We start from the raw sequence: 21,341 nt of genomic DNA on the forward strand, positions 1-21,341 counted from the left end.
TCTGGTCCAGAACGCCTCTGTCCGCCCGCTGTCGGCCCGTCGGCTGCGTCTCTCCACACTCACATATTCACATTGTTTTTAGATAGATAGATAGATAGATAGATAGTACTTTATTGATTCCTTCAGGTGAGTTCCTTCAGGAAAATTAAAATTCCAGCAGCAGTGTACAGAGTTGAGATCAATTTAAAAAAGAGTAAAAAGTAAATAATGGGGGTTTAAAAGGAAACAAAATAGAGAAATATTACAAAAAGAATAAAAACAATGGGAATAACAACTTTAATGGGTTCCTCCAACAAAAAGTGCTATTCAGAACGAGAAAACGACAATTTCCCCATTAATTCTAGCGAGAAATGAAAGATTTGTGTTTGAGGATATTGATAGCGACGGACTAGAAAAAAAAAAAGGTTAAAAAAAATAAGTAAAAAAAAATAAAAACGCGATTGCATTGGGACGGATTCTGATGTTTTTAGAGACATTTACTAGGATAATTCTGGAAAATCCCTTATCTTTCTATTGTGTTGCTAGTGTTTTAGTGAGTTAAATAGTACCTGATAGTTGGAGGGGTTTGTCCACGGATGTGTTGATGCCAATGTCTCAGGAGAGTCGACGGCAGCTTTATGGGCGGCACAAGCTCAGCTTTTCTCCGGTAAGAAGCAACTTTTTACCACAATTTTCTCACCGAAAACTGCTGGTTGACATTCCGTCGTGATTCATGTTTGCTTGACCGTGCTCTGATCCGTAGTAAAGTTTCAGCTCCAGGAATTTTAAACAAGGAATCACCGTGTGTTTGTGTGGCTAAAGGCTAAAGCTTCCCAACTCCATCTTTCTACTGTGACTTCTCCAATATTAATTGAACAAATTGCAAAAGATTCAGTAACACACATTTCCAAAATACTGTGTAATTATGCCGTTAAAGCAGACAACTTTTAGCTGTGTGTGTGTGCAGCGCTCATACTTCCTAAAAACCTATGACGTCTTGTGTACATGTCATCATTACACGACGTTTTCAAGACAAAACTCCCGGGAAATTTAAAATTGTAATTTAGTAAACAAAAAAGGCCGTATTGGCATGTGTTGCAATGTTAATATTTCATCATTGATATATAAACTATCAGACTGCGTGGTGGGTAGTAGTGGGTTTCAGTAGGCCTTTAAATTCTAACTTAATGATTATTTCCAAAAAAAAAGTAAAGTTTCTCAGTTCAAACATTAAATATTTTGTCTTTGCAGTCTATTCAATTGAATAAAAGTTGAAAAGAATTTGCAAATCATTTTATTCTGTTTTTATTTACGAATTACACAAAGGGCCAACTTCACTGGTTTTGAGTATTGTATATTCTGCACATTTTAAAAGACAGACACGCTAAATGGTTTGTGCAACTTATTTCTGCGCACAAGCCAAGAAGTTCAGCTTTGGGTGCGCTATCAAGTTTGCACATGTTTTAATACACGCACACCTTTAGTAGATCAGGCCCAGAGAGTGAATGCAGCCCAGAAGGATCACCCTGGTTGGCTCCCTACAATCAGAAATATAAGTACTTCTTCCTTTCTTTTGCCCATTGCAGCATCCTGTTTGCAGATATCGTAGGATTCACCAGCTTGGCCTCCCAGTGCACCGCCCAGGAACTGGTGAAACTCCTGAATGAGCTGTTTGGAAAGTTTGATGAACTCGCCACGGTGAGTCTGGCTTTTTTTTACCCAGCCAATCCATCCATCAGTGTTGGTGTCGACCCTATTGCCGTAGCTGAACGACCGACGCAGAGAAGATGCGTGTCTGTGTACAATGCATGCAATGCTTCAGCGTTGTGTCACTTGGGAATACTCGACCCCCCTCCTTCAGATGTGTGCCGTGTTTTTCGGACTATGAGACGCACTTAAAATCCTTTCATTTTATCAAAAACCGGCAGTGCGCCTTATAATCCGGTGCGCCTAATGTACAAAATAATTTTGGTTGTGCTTACCAACCTCCAAGCTATTTTATTTGGTACATGGTGAAAGGATAGATGGCAGTCACACATAAGAGATATGTGTGGACTACAATATGACTCAAGTAAACAACACTAACATAGTTTATGTTCCATTGAAAATATACAACATTACATAAGGCGCTCAAAAATCTATTAAAATGTTTTAGTGCGTCTTTGGTAAACTATGAAGCCGCACTGCTTGGATTGTCGGCACATTAAACATATGAGTATTACTATGGTGTGTCTATAAAGTAAGAAATATTATCTGGCGTTTTGTATAGCCATATTATGCAAAAGTAACTTTTCTTACCTTCTGGTCCCTGCTGATCTGTACTTGGGATCTGCATTAGTCCTGAAAATTTGCGTGTGCTTCCGCCTTTGTAGTTTGTGGAGACACCATAGTCGATGAGCTTCTTCTTTTTCTCTATGTTTTTGTTATGGGACATTCATCCTCCGCTGTTGCCATTTCTAATATAAAGTAGTGTAAGGTTTTTACTATCATCTGTCAGTAAACATGCCATGAAAACACTAAAACATACAGGTTTACATTATTAACGCAATGAACTTTAGTTTTTAGAGCGTTCCAGTCAGAAGGTTTTTCACGGGACACATGGCCCTTTCCGGATGAGAAGACGCTGCTCTGTTATTGATTGAAGTAAAGTCTGAATGTCATTAAAACAGTCAGCGCCATCTTTTGACACTTTTACCACTCCCGTCCTTGCACGCTACACCGCTACAACAAAGATGACGGAGAAAAGACGCTGTCGAAGGTGAGTCACGTAAATAAGACAGCTCACAAAACAGCGCGTCCTGAAGCGACTGTCAGAAAGCGACTTGAAGATGATCTGTAAAACATAATCTATGCAACATTTTGACCGAAGAACCACCGTTACATGTTATGTAGACCACAAGAAAGTGTTTACATTTAGAAAAAAATCATGATTATATGACCCCTTTATTGCGCCTTTTGTATGAAAATAAAAACTAAATAGACCCACTCATCGGCAGTGCGCCTTATACACCGGTGCGCCCTATGGTCCGGAAAATATGGTAAATATTGAGTAGTTCATTTGAGGTTGGCAAAGCAGTGTGGCAAAGTTGTCAGCGCCCTTGAATCTATTCACATTTGCTCCAAGCCAAACGTCGTCTCCAAGCTGGCTGTGTGCAAAGACCGAATGAAGTTGCAATTGTCTTCATCTCTCTCGCTCCGTTTCCATGGCGGGAAGGAGTTCAGCGTCTCCCATCAGTCAATATTTCACCCGTGCTGCAGGGAAGATCTGCACTGGGAATTTGATTTCACACAAGACTTGAATTTATGTTCGACTAAATAAATGTTTCAAAGTCTTATTTGGCAGACACAGACGCCGAGCCCCTTAAGGCACCCCGCTTCCCGCCACAGCATTATCTACATGTAATCTGTTACTTTCACCCAGCACATGCCCTTGTCAAATCCTTTAATCCAAAAAAGATTACAACTAAACCTTTTTTTTTGCTTTCACAGAAGTTTTTTTCCCTTTACTATGTGCTTGCACAGTTCTATTTTTAAACCGCTTGTTTACATGCAAAAAATAGAAATGACTAAAAGGGGAATGGTGACCTTTTGTATTGAAATAAATACAGCATATTTTGAAGTAATCTTTGAATCAGGCGCAGGCTTCTTAAATCTTACACTCTAGTCTTGTCTTGTGTTTAACATGTCTTTCTTATATTGATGCAGGGACCAAATCAGTAAAATTCTGCCTATGGGGCTTTCCTTAAACAGTCACAACTGAGGACAGCATCTTCATAGTTCTATATCTAACATTAAACCCCTTGTGCGTTTCTCACCTCGGCCTTTTGTGATGTCCTACTTGGTCCGACTTCACCTCTCAAAATACCGTAATTTATGTCTTCACATGGACACGGCTGGAGATACTATACAGAAACAAATTTGCACACTACAATTGAACGCCCTCAACAGTGTACAAAACTGTCTATTTTTCGGCGCATTTAACTTTCAATAAACCCGCTTCAGCAATTAAAACATATCTTACGTGGTACTGTCAAATTTAAAGTAATTGTATAAAACAAATGAAACATGAAAAAAATAACGTATAAAATATTTGAACCCACAATTTGCAGAACCCATTGGACGCCGTATAAGCCAATGGTACCACTTGTAGTCGGTAGTTGGCCGTAGTCAGACCAACTCCCAAGTGAGTATCAAATCACAGAATGCATAAATATCACGTTCAAAGTGAGGCCAGCTATTAGGCCGTACCGACAACAACTCGTGATCTGATTGACTATCGCAATTGTCTATCAACTGTATGTGTCTGTTCACTTATAGTGCACAAAAACCCGCATTGTTGATTCTAAAGCCCTGGGCAGATTTCGTACAGCATGGCAACATAAGTTAGCTGAATTCTGATTGGATAAAAACTCTAACCTAAAAACAACATCAATCAATCAATGTTTATTTATATAGCCCCAAATCACAAATGTCTCAAAGGACTGCACAAATCATTACGACTACAACATCCTCGGAAGAACCCACAAAAGGGCAAGGAAAACTCACACCCAGTGGGCAAGGAGAATTCACATCCAGTGGGACGCCAGTGACAATGCTGACTATGAGAAACCTTGGAGAGGACCTCAGATGTGGGCACCCCCCCCCCCCCTCTAGGGGACCGAAAGCAATGGATGTCGAGCGGGTCTAACATGATACTGTGAAAGTTCAATCCATAGGGGCTCCAACACAGCCGCGAGAGTTCAGTTCAAGCGGATCCAAGACAGCAGCGAGAGTCCCGTCCACAGGAGACCATCTCAAGCGGAGGCGGATCAGCAGCGTAGAGATGTCCCCAACCAATACAGGCGAGCGGTCCATCCTGGGTCCCGACGAGCGGTCCATCCTGGGTCTCGACTCTGGACAGCCAGTACTTCATCCATGGTCATCGGACCGGACCCCCTCCCTTGGAGGGGGGGACATAGGAGAAAGAAAAGAAGCGGCAGATCAACTGGTCTAAAAAGGATGTCTATTTAAAGGCTAGAGTATACAGATGAGTTTTAAGGTGAGACTTAAATGCTTCTACTGAGGTAGCATCTCGAACTGTTACCGGGAGGGCATTCCAGAGTACTGGAGCCCGAACGGAAAACGCTCTATAGCCCGCAGACATTCTTTGGGCTTTAGGAATCACTAATAAGCCGGAGTCTTTGGAACGCAGATTTCTTGCCGGGACATATGGTACAATACAATCGGCAAGATAGGCTGGAGCTAGACCGTGTAGTATTTTGTACGTAATTAGTAAAACCTTAAAGTCACATCTTAAGTGCACAGGAAGCCAGTGCAGGTGAGCCAGTACAGGCGTAATATGATCAAACTTTCTTGTTCTTGTCAAAAGTCTAGCAGCCGCATTTTGTTCCAACTGTAATCTTTTAATGCTAGACATGGGGAGACCCGAAAATAATACGTTACAGTAATCGACGCGAGACGTAACAAACGCATGGATTATGATCTCGGCGTCTTTAGTGGACAAAATGGAGCGAATTTTAGCGATATTACGGAGATGAAAGAAGGCCGTTTTAGTAACGCTTTTAATGTGTGACTCAAAGGAGAGCGCTGGGTCGAAGATGATACCCAGATTTTTTACCGAGTCACCTTGTTTTATTATTTGGTTGTCAAATGTTAAAGTTGTATTATTAAATAGAGGTCGGTGTCTAGCAGGAGCGATAATCAGCATTTCCGTTTTTTTGGCGTTAAGTTGCAAAAAGTTAGCGGACATCCATTGTTTAATTTCATTTAGACACTCTTCCAACTGACTACAATCCGGCGTGTTGGTCAGCTTTAGGGGCATGTAGAGTTGGGTGTCATCAGCATAGCAGTGAAAGCTAATACCGTATTTGCGTATGACGTCACCCAGCGGCAGCATGTAGATGCTGAAGAGTACAGGGCCAAGGACCGAACCCTGGGGAACTCCACACGTTACCTTAACATAGTCCGAGGTCACACTGTTATGGGAGACGCACTGCATCCTATCAGTAAGATAAGAGTTAAACCAAGACAGGGCTGAGTCCGACATACCAATTCGTGTTTTGATACGCTCTAATAAAATATTATGATCGACGGTATCGAAAGCAGCGCTAAGATCGAGGAGCAGCAACATAGATGACGCATCAGAGTCCATCGTTAGCAATAGATCATTAGTCAATTTTGCGAGGGCTGTTTCAGTCGAGTGATTTGCCCTGAAACCGGATTGAAAGGTTTCACATAGATTGTTAAACGCTAAGTGTTCATATAGCTGCTCTGCAACAATTTTTTCGAGGATTTTCGAAATAAAGGGAAGGTGAGACACCGGTCGGTAGTTTACCATGACGTCAGGATCGAGGTTAGGTCTTTTAAGGAGAGGATGAATAACCGCTTTTTTGAATGCTAGGGGAACAGTGCCCGAGGAAAGTGATAAGTTTATAATATTTAGCACTGATGGACCTAATAATACAAAAAGCTCCTTGATAAGTTTCCCAGGAAGTGGGTCAAGTAAACATGCTGTTTGTTTTATTCCATTTACACGTTGTAACAATTATTATAATTTTATTTCATCAAAACGAGAGAAACTATTTTGGATAATTGCAGTATCCGCCGTATATACAGTCGTATCTGTGTTACTATAACCCATTTGTAGCTGGGACGCACTTTCTAATAAGTTAAATTTTCTTATTAAAGAACTTCATAAAGTCATCTGCCGAATGGGTGGAGCTACTGGAAGGAGTCCCTTGTTGGGTTAGCGATGCTACTGTACTAAACAAAAATTTTGGATCGTTTTTATTAATGCGGATGAGATTTGAGTAATATTTAGCTTTAGCTAAGGTAAGCATGCGTTTATAAGTTATTAAACTATCACTCCATGCTTGATGGTGCACCTCAAGTTTAGTCGTGCGCCATTTGCGTTCCAGCTTTCTACATAATAATTTCTGAGCTCTAGTTTCTTCAGTAGACCATGGCGTACGCCTTTTTGGAGCCTTTTTTAACTTCAGCGGTGCTATACTATCAATGGTTTCGCGCAGGGCGTTGTTAAAGTTGTTAGTGAGGTTATCAATAGAGCCCACATACTTTGGGAACGGTGCCATTACCGAATACTTTTAGATATTTAGGGAAAGTAAATAAAAAAGTTTTTTTATATTTAATTATGATCATGATTTATTGTTATGTTAGGCCAGCAGAGAAGGCCTTGCTGGCCCTGATGGCCCACCACTGCTAAACCTTAAAATTGCTATTTAAAGGTTCCCTATTACCGTGATTTTTGGGCTATGTAGGATAGCTAATTATAAGCCGCACCAGAGGAGGGGGAAATAATAATTTTTTCAATGCATCGCAATTCGGACATGGACGATTGTAAAATCGATTAGTAAACATCAATAATCGATTTATTTATTGTAATAAAGTAATGCAGACAATTCTAAAGTTTGGCTGACTGCAGCAAAAGTATGCAAAACCAACTTTTCCTACCTTCGGGTACCTGCTGATGTGTATTTGAGATCTGCATAAGTCTTGAAAATTTGCGCACGTCCGCTACTGTAGTCCGTGACAATTCTTCTTTTTCACTATCTTTTTCACTATCTTCTTGGTATGGGACATTCACCCTCTGCTGTTGCCATTTCTAATATGAAGTAGCATATTCCAGCCTTTAGTCAACACCTGTAGTGAACAAACTCGTCCAAATAACACACCTTTCCATTTACGTTAGGTTCTGCACATGTCAAAGTAAACTATTCCGATTTAAGGTGTGATGCATGAAATCAGATCATTTTTTCAGGGTCCATGTACACAGTAATATTCTATTCTGAATGACGATTAGATTAAATAAATATTGTCCATATACACATGGCTTATGGTGAGGGTGAGTCCAACTCTCTAAATGGATAACGTAATGATTGTATGAGTGCATTTGATTTAATGTAAACAGTTTCATTGGTCTGACTTAACGAAGCTAAAGTTATTGGCGCACGTGAAGCGTGTGAACCCGGAAAATCCATAAATTAGCAGCAGCATTGTGTTAAGTGAAGGGTTCCAAACGCTGGAAAAAAATAAGCAGTTCATAGCCCGTTCTGCTTTATTAAATGCAGTTCCTACAGTAATAACTGCTTGGCGTTACGTTGATGTATGTCAGGGGTGTCAAATTCGTTGTCATTAAAAGGCCACATCGGAGTTCTGGACTGTGATTAAATCTTCATCTAAACAAATTTATGTGAGTGTCCCGTCTGTCGGCATGTCAGCGAGAGTGGAATTATAACAGTGTTTGTTTTACTATGATAAGTTTGTATGTTTAGCACCTAGCAATGCTGCAGCTGCTAGAGTGTTACAATACAGCTACATCCATTTAGCATTCGGCTTCTAGAATGCATTTCTCATCTTCTTTGTGTTCCGGCTCAAAAATACAAAGTTCTGGATAATAATTTTTCCTAAAGCAATCGTTGGCTCTCACAAAGTCTGCTTGCTTAGCATTGTTGTTGATGGGGAAGGGATCTGCAGTTCCTAATTGTACGTCACAGATCACATGACCGCTTGCTCATTATCTCTTAAAATGGCCCAGGAATCTTCATGAGATTGATACTATTTTGATCATATTTATTTATTCGCAAACTTCGGAAGTGTTTTGTTGTAAATCAGACATACTGTATGTGATATTAACTTCAATGTAGAGGCAACTTGGTTTCCACTCTACTGGTACTGGAAGTGCGTCTGGAATGATATCGGTGCAAGAAAATGCGTATTGCATTTTCGTATAGGAGATATATTGAAATTATAATTATTTTATTGACACAGCAGACAACAATAAAAAAATATTGCATTTGTTTCAATCATCCCATTAGGTCATCAAACGGCGTTAGAATTATAAAATTAAATTGCTGAGTACACAGTATGTATACAATTTTTACCTTGGACAGTCAAAATATGTTGAGACACACAAACCGAATATTCTCTCTCTCACCCATCTGTCATTGCGGCCATTTTTGCGTAACTGTGCTAGTTTGCACACACATTTCAAACATGCTAAATATAGACGTAAAGAAGCGGCCGCAAAACACTTTTAGTCTTAATAAATCATATAGAGAGTGCTGAATGAATACATTTGCATTTTCTCGTTCTCGTATTGTAAGCTTTCTGATAATCAGCATACAAAACCCAACACCAGTGAAGTTGGCACGTTGTGTAAATCGTAAATAAAAACAGAATACAATGATTTGCAAATCCTTTTCAACCTATATTCGTTGAATAGACTGCAAAGACAAGATATTTAATGTTCGAACTGGAAAAATATTTGTTATTTTTTGCAAATATTAGCTCATTTGGAATTTGATGCCTGCAACATGTTTCAAAAAAGCTGGCACCAGTGGCAAACAAGACTGAGGAAGTTGAAGAATGCTCATCAAACACTTATTTGGAACATCCCACAGATGAACAGGCTAATTGGGAACCCGTGGGTGCCATTATTGGGTATAAAAGCAGCTTCCATGAAATGTTCAGTCATTCACAAACAAGGATGGGGCGAGAGTCACCACTTTGTGAACAAATGCGAACCTGGAAAATCCATAAGTTAGCAGCACCATTGTGTTAAGTGAAGGGTTCCAAACGCTGGAAAAAAATAAGCGATTCATAGTCTGTTCTGTTTTTTTAAATGCAGTTCCTACAGTAATAAACTGCTTGCCGTTACGTTGATGTATGTCAGGGGTGTCAAATTCGTCGTCATTAAAAGGCCACATCAGAGTTATGAACTGCATTTAGAGGCCCAATTGTAACGGTGAATATACTGCACATAAATATAAATGTACAATGGCCTCATGATATTATTACACAATTGCAGAATTGTATTATGATTATTTTACACACAATTGGATGGATAACTTGCTTTGAAATCATAAGCCAAGCAGATATTTGATTTTGTATTTTTATTTTAACAAAAAATCTTTTGGAATAAATGATAGCATATTTTTTGCATCATTACAGGTAGAAAATACTAAACATTATAACATATTTCTGCTGGCAAAAGAGAACTAATTAATTCATGTAATAAGAAAAATAAAGTACTTTAGTGACATATATTATTTAAGGCTTTTGCAGGCAATATCAAATAATGTGGCGGGCCAGATCTGGCCCCTGGGCCTTGAGTTTGACACCCCTGACGTAACTTGACGTATGGCATTTAATATGTTGGACAAGTGCAGCGTTCCAATTTCTGGTGAGTTGAATGAACAGGCTCGATAGAACATGGAGCTCACCCTCAGATGTCGTAGCCTTGCTCTGACCTAAAGCCCTCACTCATTCAGATCCATTTTGGCAGGAAGTGGCGGTGCCAGTGACTCATAGCCCTGGTCACTGTGGGCATGAGCGCTCCTCCTCTCGCTTTTTGCGAAGGACCGGTTGCAATAGCACATGGCCACTGGACGTCATTGCCATAATACCGTTGCAGCACTGTTCCCACACCACCTGTTTACTCTTTGGACTAGTCAAGCTGTATGGGAAGTGGGCCAGGAACACACTGTCCTCCTAAAGAGCTCTTCATAAGTCTACTTCTCTCAATTCCTTCCCTCTCTGCCTTGGTCTTTGATATGCAGCATCACACAGATAAAATGCATAATACCGAATTTTCTGGACCATAGGGCGCACCGGATTTTAAGGCGCATTAAAGGGGGCATTTTTTTTTTTTTTTCTTGAATGTAAAACACTTCCTTGTGGTCTACATAACATGTAATGGTGGTTCTTTGGTCAAAATGTTGCATATATTATGTTTTACAGATCATCTTCAAGCCGCTTTCTGACAGTCACTTCAGAATGCGCCGTTTTGTGGGCGGTCTTATTTACGTGGCTCACCTTCGACAGCGTTTTTTCTCCGTCATCTTTGTTGTAGCAGTATAGCGTGCAAGGACGGGAGTGGAAGAAGTGTCAAAAGATGGAGCTAACTGTTTTAATGACATTAAGACTTTACTTCAATAAATAACGGAGCAGCATCTCCTCATCCGTGGCTCAATAATGCAACAACCGCATTGGAAATGTGTCCGACCGGAACTCTCTAATAGCTAAAGTTCCTTGGGTGAATAATGTAAACTCGCTAGACCGGTATGTTTTAGCGCTTTCATGGCGATTTTACTGACAGATATGAGTAAGAACTTTCCACTATGACAGATATGAGTAAGAACTTTACAATATTAGAAATGGCAACAGTGGAGGATGAATGTACCATAACAAGAAGATAGAGAAAAACGGACTACAAAGGCGAACGCGCGCACATTTTCAGAACTTATGCAGATCCCAAATACAGATCAGCAGGTACCAGAAGGTTAGAAAATTTGCTTCTGCATAATATTGCGAAACAAAACGCCAGATAATATTTCTTGCCTTATACACACACCATAATAATACTTTTACGTTGAAGCACAGTACAATCCATCAAACGGTGCGGCTTCATAGTTTACCATAGTCGTACTAAAACATTTTGATGGATTTTTGAGCGCCTTGTGTAATGTTTTATCTTTTCAATGGAAAGTATACAATTTTGGTGTTTACTTGAGTCATATTGCAGTCCACACATATCTTTTATGTTTGACTGCCATCTACTGGTCACACTTATCAACACACCATGTACCAAATAAAACTGCTTCGAGGTCGGTAAGTATAACCAGAATTATTCTATACATTAGGCACACCGCGTTATGAGGCGCACTGTCGATTTTTGACAAAATGAAAAGATTTTAGGTGTGCCTTATAGTCTGAAAAATACGGTACTAAAGCATAATGTTTTGTCTCTTAAAATGATATAATGCAACAACAAAACAATCTAAGGTTCTGATAAAGTTCATCAAGTACATACGCAAATATTAAAAACCCTTGTTTAGCATGTCATAATCCAACTTTGCTGCTCTTTAGTGATGGTCATCTTCAAATTAAATTTATTTTGGATCAGTGCTACAAATTCATAGCTAGAAGGCCAGTAGTCCGGGGCCTCTGCTGTCATGTGTTACAAATGGATGTGTTGTCTACAGAGGGAAATAGGACAGTTTCGCTCGCAAGTTAATTACTTGTAAAGTGTCAATTCAAACCCAGTGAGTCTAATAGTAGCCTTGAATTTCATATTCAACTCATTTCTTAAAATGTTTATGAATGTTCTCATTCATTTATGTCATTGTATTCTCATGGCATTCAATCCATTGCAACTAAACTGTTGTCATGATACCAGAATTTTAGTAGTCGACAGCAATACCTATAATTAATACACAAAAATGGACCCGTGTACTTTCAAAATCACTACTTTATTGAAAAGTGTTTCAAACTGTCAATTATTTAAGATCACTACGCTTCCACATCTTTTTGCACATAATTAAAATTGCAGTAACAGCTCAGTTCAGATTAACACAGTTCTATTGTCATTTTTTCATGAGCGAGGGCGAATCCAAATACGCCCGTCATGATTTGTCCTTCTCGGTCATGTCCTGTGTTGTGTTTGTTGTATTAATTCCCTAGGTTAGTGTTACGTTCTTGTATAGTGCTCCTCTTTTGTGTGTAACCACTCACTGAGCGCCGTTCTCCTCACTTGTCCCCGTTTTATGATTAGTGTTCCTACCTGTTGCCACAACTAATCACTTCCCTTCATACAGTATGTCCGTCTCAGCCTGCCAGTCCTTTTTGTTCGTTCTTGACGACAGTTAGGTTTGGTACAGTTTCTTAGTTTGTTAGGCTAGCTCCATGCTATTCCTTTCGGGCACTTGAATTAGCAATGAATTGTGGGGGTTGGGGAGTCATGCTGGACAAAGTTTTGTTTACATGGCTGTACTTAACAAACGGTGGTGTGAGAGAGAGCAAAAAAACCTGGATTATTATGGATTGTATGAAAGAAGAACATTAAGGGACTGTACCAAAACAAATTGGACCCTGTTTTGAGGGCTCGCCACTTTAAAAAATAAGTAAAATTTTAAATTCTTTAAAATTCCTAAAATGTGAATTCCTGGATTTTTTTTCACATTCTGTCTCTCACAGTTGAAGTGTACCTATGATGAAAATTACAGACCTCTGTCATCATCTTAAGTGGGAGAACTTGCACAAATGGTGGCTGACTAAATACTTTTTTGCCCCATTGTATATTTGTTTTCTTCCAAAATAGAAAGAATGAATATAATTAGTAAGAAAACTGACAGTACTTTATCGATACATATTATTGCCAGGCTTTCGAGGGCCAAATAAAATGAAGTTTGACACATATGTTCTAAAGTAACGATACTCTTACTTGAGTACAATTTTTGCGTACTCTACCGATCTCTGCTTGTTCCCAAAATGCTAAATCTTGATAAATGCACCACATGTTATGTCGACCAGAAAGAAATGTTTTGAATGTAGCTTAAAATCCCAATACGACCCCTTTTAAGAGGTTTATTGTGAAGTAACATGACCGTCAAGGCTGCAGGAGCCTTTATGAAAAATAGCGCTCTTTGCATTCTTGGCCCGTGGATACGGGAGGTGCGAGGTTTACAGGAAACCCACTCACACTGATAAGTGTCGGCAGTTCGATTCCCACCACCCACCGGAACACAAGCTGGGAGTAATTATAACTCTTCAGTGCCATCGCCAGAATCTGCTGACTGCTGCTGAGACTGAAGATTAGAGGCGTTAACACCTCGAGAACGCTTTGGGATCTCATCACTCTCCCCAATTTTTTTCTTTTAATGCAACACTCGTGCACAAGAAACAATTACCTCTGATTGTGAGCAGAAATCTTAAAGAAGTTTTATTGGCTAAATATAATTATATAATAAATTGAACGGCCGAAATGAGTTTCCTCCGCCGTGTGGCGGGGCTCTCCCTTAGAGATAGGGTGAGAAGCTCTGCCATCCGGGAGGAACTCAAAGTAAAGCCGCTGCTCCTTCACATCGAGAGGAGCCAGATGAGGTGGTTCGGGCATCTGGTCAGGATGCCACCCGAACGCCTCCCTAGGGAGGTGTTTAGGGCACGTCCAACCGGTAGGAGGCCACGGGGAAGACCCAGGACACGTTGGGAAGACTATGTCTCCCGGCTGGCCTGGGAACGCCTCGGGATCCCCCGGGAAGAGCTAGACGAAGTGGCTGGGGAGAGGGAAGTCTGGGTTTCCCTGCTTAGGCTGTTGCCCCCGCGACCCGACCTCGGATAAGCGGAAGATGATGGATGGATGGATGGATGGATGGATAAATTGAACTGGTCTTCTCTTCTATCCTTGGCTGAGTTTCCAGAAGGCTGTCCAGCACCTAAAACAACATAAGGAGGATTGTTATTACGCTGCTTTCTCGTGTTTAGTGTCCCGTTGTGTTTGCACGTGTGCATCGCATCCCCTCCACACGTATGTGACTGTGTGCATCTTTGTCGTTTCCATGGCAGAGTTTCACACAACTGTTCATTCTTGTCTGTCTTTTTCTTCGCTGTCACAACACCTCGCTGCATCGCAGCTTTCAGACTCCTCCGCTCCCTGTTTCGCAGCTTCTTGATTGACATGCAGCAGACAACTTCCCTTAACCGTGTCTGTTAAGCCCCGTGGTTCATGGTACACTCTGCCGCTGTCTCATGCCGCCATTTTTAGGTGGCTCATTGATATAGTCCCCCTTTCAACGGGGCGCAGTATACGCTTAAACGTCCATCGTGGCTCATGAGCTGTCCCAAGTTCAGTTGTTGTGTTGATATGCTGTATTGATTTTTTGTAATACAGTATGACACATACAGTTTTCATGGATAAAATACATGAATAAATATATGTACCGTATTTTTCGGACTATAATGCGCACTTAAAATTCTTCAATTTTTTCAAAACTCGACAGTGAGCCTAATGTACAGAAAAATGTTGGTTGTGCTTACCGACCTCGAAGCTATTTTATTCGGTACATGGTGAAATTATAATTGTAACCAGTAGATGGCCATCACACATAAGAGACACATGTAGACTGCAATACGACTCAAGTCAATCAATCAATCAATCAATCAATGTTTACTTATATAGCCCTAAATCACTAGTGTCTCAAAGGGCTGCACAAACCACCACGACATCCTCGGTAGGCCCACGCAAGGAAAACTCACACCCAGTGGGACATCGGTGACAATGATGACTATGAGAACCCTGGAGAGGAGGAAAGCAATGGATGTCGAGCGGGTCTAACATGATACTGTGAAAGTTCAATCCACAATGGATCCAACACAGTCGCGAGAGTCCAGTCCAAAGCGGATCCAACACAGCAGCGAGAGTCCCGTTCACAGCGGAGCCAGCAGGAAACCATCCCAAGCGGAGGCGGATCAGCATCGCAGAGATGTCCCCAGCCGATACACAGGCAAGCAGTACATGGCCACCGGATCGGACCGGACCCCCTCCACAAGGGAGAGTGGGACATAGAAGAAAAAGGAAAGAAACGGCAGATCAACTGGTCTAAAAAGGGAGTCTATTTAAAGGCTAGAGTATACAAATGAGTTTTAAGGTGAGACTTAAATGCTTCTACTCAGGTGGCATCTCGAACTGTTACCGGGAGGGGATTCCAGAGTACTGGAGCCCGAACGGAAAACGCTCTATAGCCCGCAGACTTTTTTTGGGCTTTGGGAATCACTAACAAGCCGGAGTCCTTTGAACGCAGATTTCTTGCCGGGACATATGGTGCAATACAATCGGCAAGATAGGATGGAGCTAGACCGTGTAGTATTTTATACGTAAGTAGTAAAACCTTAAAGTCACATCTTAAGTGCACAGGAAGCCAGTGCAGGTGAGCCAGTACAGGCGTAATGTGATCAAACTTTCTTGTTCTTGTCAAAAGTCTAGCAGCCGCATTTTGTACCAACTGTAATCTTTTAATGCTAGACATGGGGAGACCCGAAAATAATACGTTACAGTAGTCGAGGCGAGACGTAACAAACGCATGGATAATGATCTCAGCGTCTTTAGTGGACAGAATGGAGCGAATTTTAGCGATATTACGGAGATGAAAGAAGGCCGTTTTAGTAACGCTTTTAATGTGTGCCTCAAAGGAGAGAGTTGGGTCGAAGATAATACCCAGATTCTTTACCGTGTCGCCTTGTTTAATTGTTTGGTTGTCAAATGTTAGAGTTGTATTATTAAATAGAGTTCGGTGTCTAGCAGGACCGATAATCAGCATTTCCGTTTTTTTGGCGTTGAGTTGCAAAAAGTTAGCGGACATCCATTGTTTAATTTCATTAAGACACGCCTCCAGCTGACTACAATCCGGCGTGTTGGTCAGCTTTAGGGGCATGTAGAGTTGGGTGTCATCAGCATAACAGTGAAAGCTAATACCGTATTTGCGTATGATGTCACCTAGCGGCAGCATGTAGATGCTGAAGAGTGCAGGGCCAAGGACCGAACCCTGGGGAACTCCACACGTTACCTTAACGTAGTCCGAGGTCACATTGTTATGGGAGACACACTGCATCCTATCAGTAAGATAAGAGTTAAACCAAGACAGGGCTAAGTCTGACATACCAATTCGTGTTTTGATACGTTCTAATGAAATATTATGATCGACGGTATCGAAAGCAGCGCTAAGATCGAGGAGCAGCAACATAGATGACGCATCAGAATCCATCGTTAGCAATAGATCATTAGTCATTTTTGCGAGGGCTGTCTCCGTGGAGTGATTTGCCCTGAAACCGGATTGAAAGGTTTCACATAGATTGTTAGACGCTAAGTGTTCATTTAACTGCTCCGCAACAATTTTTTCGAGGATTTTTGAAATAAAGGGAAGGTGAGACACCGGTCGGTAGTTTACCATGAGGTCAGGATCGAGGTTAGGTCTTTTAAGAAGAGGATTAATAACCGCATTTTTGAATGCTAGGGGAACAGTGCCCGAGGAGAGTGATAAGTTTATAATATTTTGCACTGATTGACCTAATAATACAAAGAGCTCCTTGATCAGTTTCCCAGGAAGAGGGTCAAGTAAACATGTTGTCTGTTTTATTCCATTTACACGTTGTAACAATTCCTCTAATGTTATTTCCTCAAAACGAGAGAAACTATTTTGGAGGGCAGTATCCGCCGTATATACCATCGTATCAGTGTTAATAGAACCCCGTTGTAGCTGGGACGCATTGTCTTTAATCTCCTTTCTAAGGACTTCAATTTTCTTACTAAAGAATTGCATAAAGTCATCAGCTGAGTGGGTTGAGCTACTGGAAGGGGTCCCTTGTTGGGTTAGCGATGCTACCGTACTAAACAAAAATTTAGGATCGTTTTTATTACGGTGGAGGAGATTTGAGTAATATTTGGCTTTAGCTAAGGTAAGCATGCGTTTATAAGTTATTAAACCATCACTCCATGCTTGATGGTGCACCTCAAGTTTAGTCGTGCGCCATTTGCGTTCCAGCTTTCTACATAATAATTTCTGAGCTCTAGTTTCTTCTGTAAACCACGGGGTGCGCTTTTTTGGAGCCTTTTTTAACTTTAGCGGTGCTATGTTATCAATGGTTTCGCGCAGGGCGTCGTTAAAGTTGTTAGTGAGGTTATCAATAGAGCCCACATACTTTGGGAATGGTGCCATTACCGAGGGCAGTAGGTCAGCAAGAGTTGTCGTTGTGGCTGTATTAATGTTGCGGCTGCTATAGCAGTTATTATTATTATTAGTTTGACGAACATGCGTCTGAACCTCGAATTTTATAAGGTAATGATCGGACAATACTTTAGTATACGGGAGTATCGTAACTTTGGAAACGGTGATACCCCTGACAAGCACTAGGTCTATCGTATTACCGTTGCGATGCGTGGGTTCATTTATTATTTGTGTGAGACCACAGCTATCAATTACAGTCTGGAGCGCTACGCACGGTGGGTCCGATGGGGTATTCATATGGATATTAAAGTCCCCCATTATGATTATATTATCGGCGTGTGTCACTAGATCAGCAACGAACTCTGAGAATTCATTGATAAAGTCCAAATAGGGCCCTGGGGGGCGGTAGATAACAGCCAGGTGTAGAGGCAGCGGTGTGACAGACCTCATAGTAAGCACCTCAAACGATTTATATTTATTATTTATGTTAGGACTAAGGTTAAAGTTTTCGTTGTATATTAGTGCGACCCCCCCACCACTTTTAAGCGGACGGGCAATATGCGCATGTGTAAAGTTAGGAGGACATGCCTCATTTAGCGCAAAAAAGTCGTTTGGTTTAAGCCAGGTTTCGCTGAGACCGATGACGTTAAGATTGTTGTCTCTGATAATATCATTAACTAATAACGTTTTGGGAGACAATGATCTTATGTTTAAAAAACCTATATTATAGGTAGTGGGCTGTTTCAGGGAATTTTTGATCAAATTATCCGTAGTAGCAATATTAATAATGTTGTGTTTATTATGCCCAGTGCATTCAGTATAATTACGACCATATCTAGGAATTGATACGACAGGAATTTTCCGATTGTTTGTTTGTTGCTTTGATAAACTGCACGCATCATAGTTAGCCACCTTGTCCAACTCTTAAACACTCAAAGCAGAAAAAACTTGTTCTAATTTAACTGACTCCTTACCCAGACCAGTAGTCTCGCATCTTTCATTTAAATCCGTCTGCAGGGTGGAGGGAAGTGGTGTTCTGTGGGGATTAGCCTTCTGCTTTGTTTTTAGCCCCGCTCGACATCCGCGTTTCCGATCACACCGCTGGCGTCTGCTCCGTAGACGGCCCCCGCTGCTACTATACTCCCCTGCTTCACAGGCCGCTGGATGTAGCCGCCGACGTATTCCCATGCTAGTTAGCAAGTCTATCACGCAAGCGTCTATCAGTCCAAAACGGCCCGATATGTCCACATCCAGAAGTGTCTGGCGGTCGTACGTGATCACGGAGTGACCACAATGTGAGCCAGCCATAAAGTTTGTAGAATCGTCCGGTATTTCTGCCAAATGTTCCATCTTTAGCAGCAGCTCCGCAATGTTGCAGCCCGTACGGGCGCCGCCATCTTGGAACTAATAAACAATACCAACATTTTATATGTTACATTGAAAATATAGAACATTACAGATGGTGCTGAAAAATCCATCAAAATGTTTTAGTACGACTTTGGTAAGTTATGAAGCCGCACCGCTTAAAGGATTGTACTGTGCTTCAAGTATTGTTATGGTGTGTGTATAAGGTAAGAAATATTATCTGGCGTTTTGTTTTGCAACATTATGCAAAAGCAATTTTTTTACCTTCTGGTACCTGCTGATCTGTATTTGGGATCTGCATAAGTCCTGAAAAATCCGCCTTTGTAGTCCTTGCGGACTCCGTAGTCGATAAGCTTCTTCTTTGTCTCTATCTTTTTGTTATGGGACATTTATCCTCCGCTGTTGCCATTTGTTATGTAAAGTAGTGTAAAGTTCTTACTTATATCTGTCAGCAAACTAGAAATAATAGAATAGACCCGCTCCTCAGCAATGCACCTTTTAATCCAGTGCGCCCTATGGTCCGGAAAATAAGGTATGAGAAAATTATTAGGAAGTACTGCATAAGAGCGTATAAAATAAGAGGATGTATATTTTTAGAATTAAAACTTTAAAAAAATTTGGAAAGAGGGAAAAAAAACATTATTTTATGAAAACATTTTGAATATTATAAGGTTTTTTTGGGGGGGGGGGGGGTGTAAAAATTGTTTCTTTGATTTATTTTTGAAGTGTTGCAAGAACGGGTACACTATGGAGAATCGAAAATTAATGCACTTAAGGGCTAGGATGAAAATTTATTATGAGAATACAGTTGTTTGAATTTAAATACAAAAACATGTAAAAAAAAAAAAAAAAAGTTGATGGATGTTTTTCCATGAGCAAAAAGTTGGAATAGTATGTTTTAGTTGTTGTTGTTATGTCAGGTTGTATGCTTTATATAGGACAATAAACTCATGCAGTAAAAGATTACAGATATTTAAAAAAAAGCAAGGTATATTTAAAAAAAAATCTTTTTTAGTTTTTTACTATTCTATGGATATCACATATTTCATGTAGAATACCTATTTTTCTTTCAATTTTATTGTTTAATTTCTTTAGCTGTATATATAGCATTGTCTGTACTTATTGTGATTTTCATTCTATTATTTTTATTATTGTTATAATAATTTTTGTATTTATTTTTAATGTTTTGGTGATGATATATGGTTTAAATCATTAAAAATATGTATTTTTCTTAAGAGTTTATAAATCCACTCCATCCCATCTTAAATATTTTTTCATGATTGCTTGTATATTTGCCCCTAAACCTTTCAAAACACATCCAAATCTTCACTGATGCAGGTAAATAAAGAGTAGCCTAATAGGACTCTCAACCATCGCCTGAAGCCCGGAGGTGCCTCTCGGTCACGTGACTGCAACCCAGTAGTATAAATAGATAGATAGATAGATAGAAGCAATGTTTATATTTATTATCAATTTTTTTCAAAGTGCTTTATATATATATATATATATATATATATATATATATATATATATATATATATGTATATATATATATAATTTTTATTTTTTTATTTTTTTTTCTTCTTTTTTTAATTTTTTATTTTATTTTGCCATAATTACTTTTTTCTGTAAAAAAAGTATTTTTTGTCTTCCCTTTTAACAAAACAATTGTTTATTTACAAACCGCGACTGCTTTGACAGTGCTTGTCTGACTGCGGCCATTGAATGAAATCTCTGTAAACACGACTCCAACACCCTGTGGGGTTTGTCTCATGAGCAGATGCGAAGATCACCACTAAGGCCGACTGTTCTCAGAAGATGACTGTATATCCAGAACCGCACCGTCTGGAGATTCTGCACAAACCAAACAAGCCAATCTATTTTGACAGAGATATGCAAATCACAACTCACTTTATCAAGAGCTTTTATGAGACTGACATGAAAATAATTTTAGATCATACTTGAAGTAGTTTGGAATTTTCATGCAGTAATTTAATAAGGATTATATAATATGGATTTTTTTTGCTAGTACTGTACATTGGGCATCTGATTGTGACCCTCAGTTGTATTGCCTGAATTCATAATCATTTATACCGTTATCATATTTTCCACTATACTCATAAAGAGTTTTTCTGTGGAAAAAAACCCCAAAAAAATGCATGGATCTACAACGATCTTTCTTTCTTTTTTATTTAAACATAACACATACACTATTAGAAGATAACTGTGACAATCCGTCACATTCGTGCCTTTTTATGTTTCCTTAGTTGGTGTTTATTCCGTCACCGCTCTTGTTTTAGTTCCACGTCCTGCTTGTCTCCCTGAGTGCCATTTCCCCTCACCTGCTGCTGATTGGCAGCCTTGCCGCACCTGTTGTCAATCAGCTGGCTGTTATTTATGCCTCCCTCGCCCTCCAGTCAGGGCTCAATAAGTGTTTAATGGTTTCCTGTTTCCTGTTTCCTGCATGTGCGCTTACCAGTG

General features: G+C 40.1%; 1 protein-coding gene across 2 annotated transcripts in view; it reads left to right on the forward strand.

Moving 5' to 3' along the window:
• The window catches only part of LOC133568376 (adenylate cyclase type 1-like), a 160,603-nt gene that overhangs the window by 61,114 nt on the left and 78,148 nt on the right, over window positions 1–21,341 (forward strand). For both annotated transcript variants that reach the window (XM_061920273.1, XM_061920274.1), the window contains exon 4: window positions 1,566–1,677. In XM_061920273.1, the coding sequence (XP_061776257.1) occupies window positions 1,566–1,677 (112 nt within the window). The remainder of the gene's footprint in view (window positions 1–1,565; window positions 1,678–21,341) is intronic.

Source organism: Nerophis ophidion, linkage group LG14 (genome assembly GCF_033978795.1).
Source record: "Nerophis ophidion isolate RoL-2023_Sa linkage group LG14, RoL_Noph_v1.0, whole genome shotgun sequence".
NCBI lineage: Eukaryota > Metazoa > Chordata > Actinopteri > Syngnathiformes > Syngnathidae > Nerophis > Nerophis ophidion.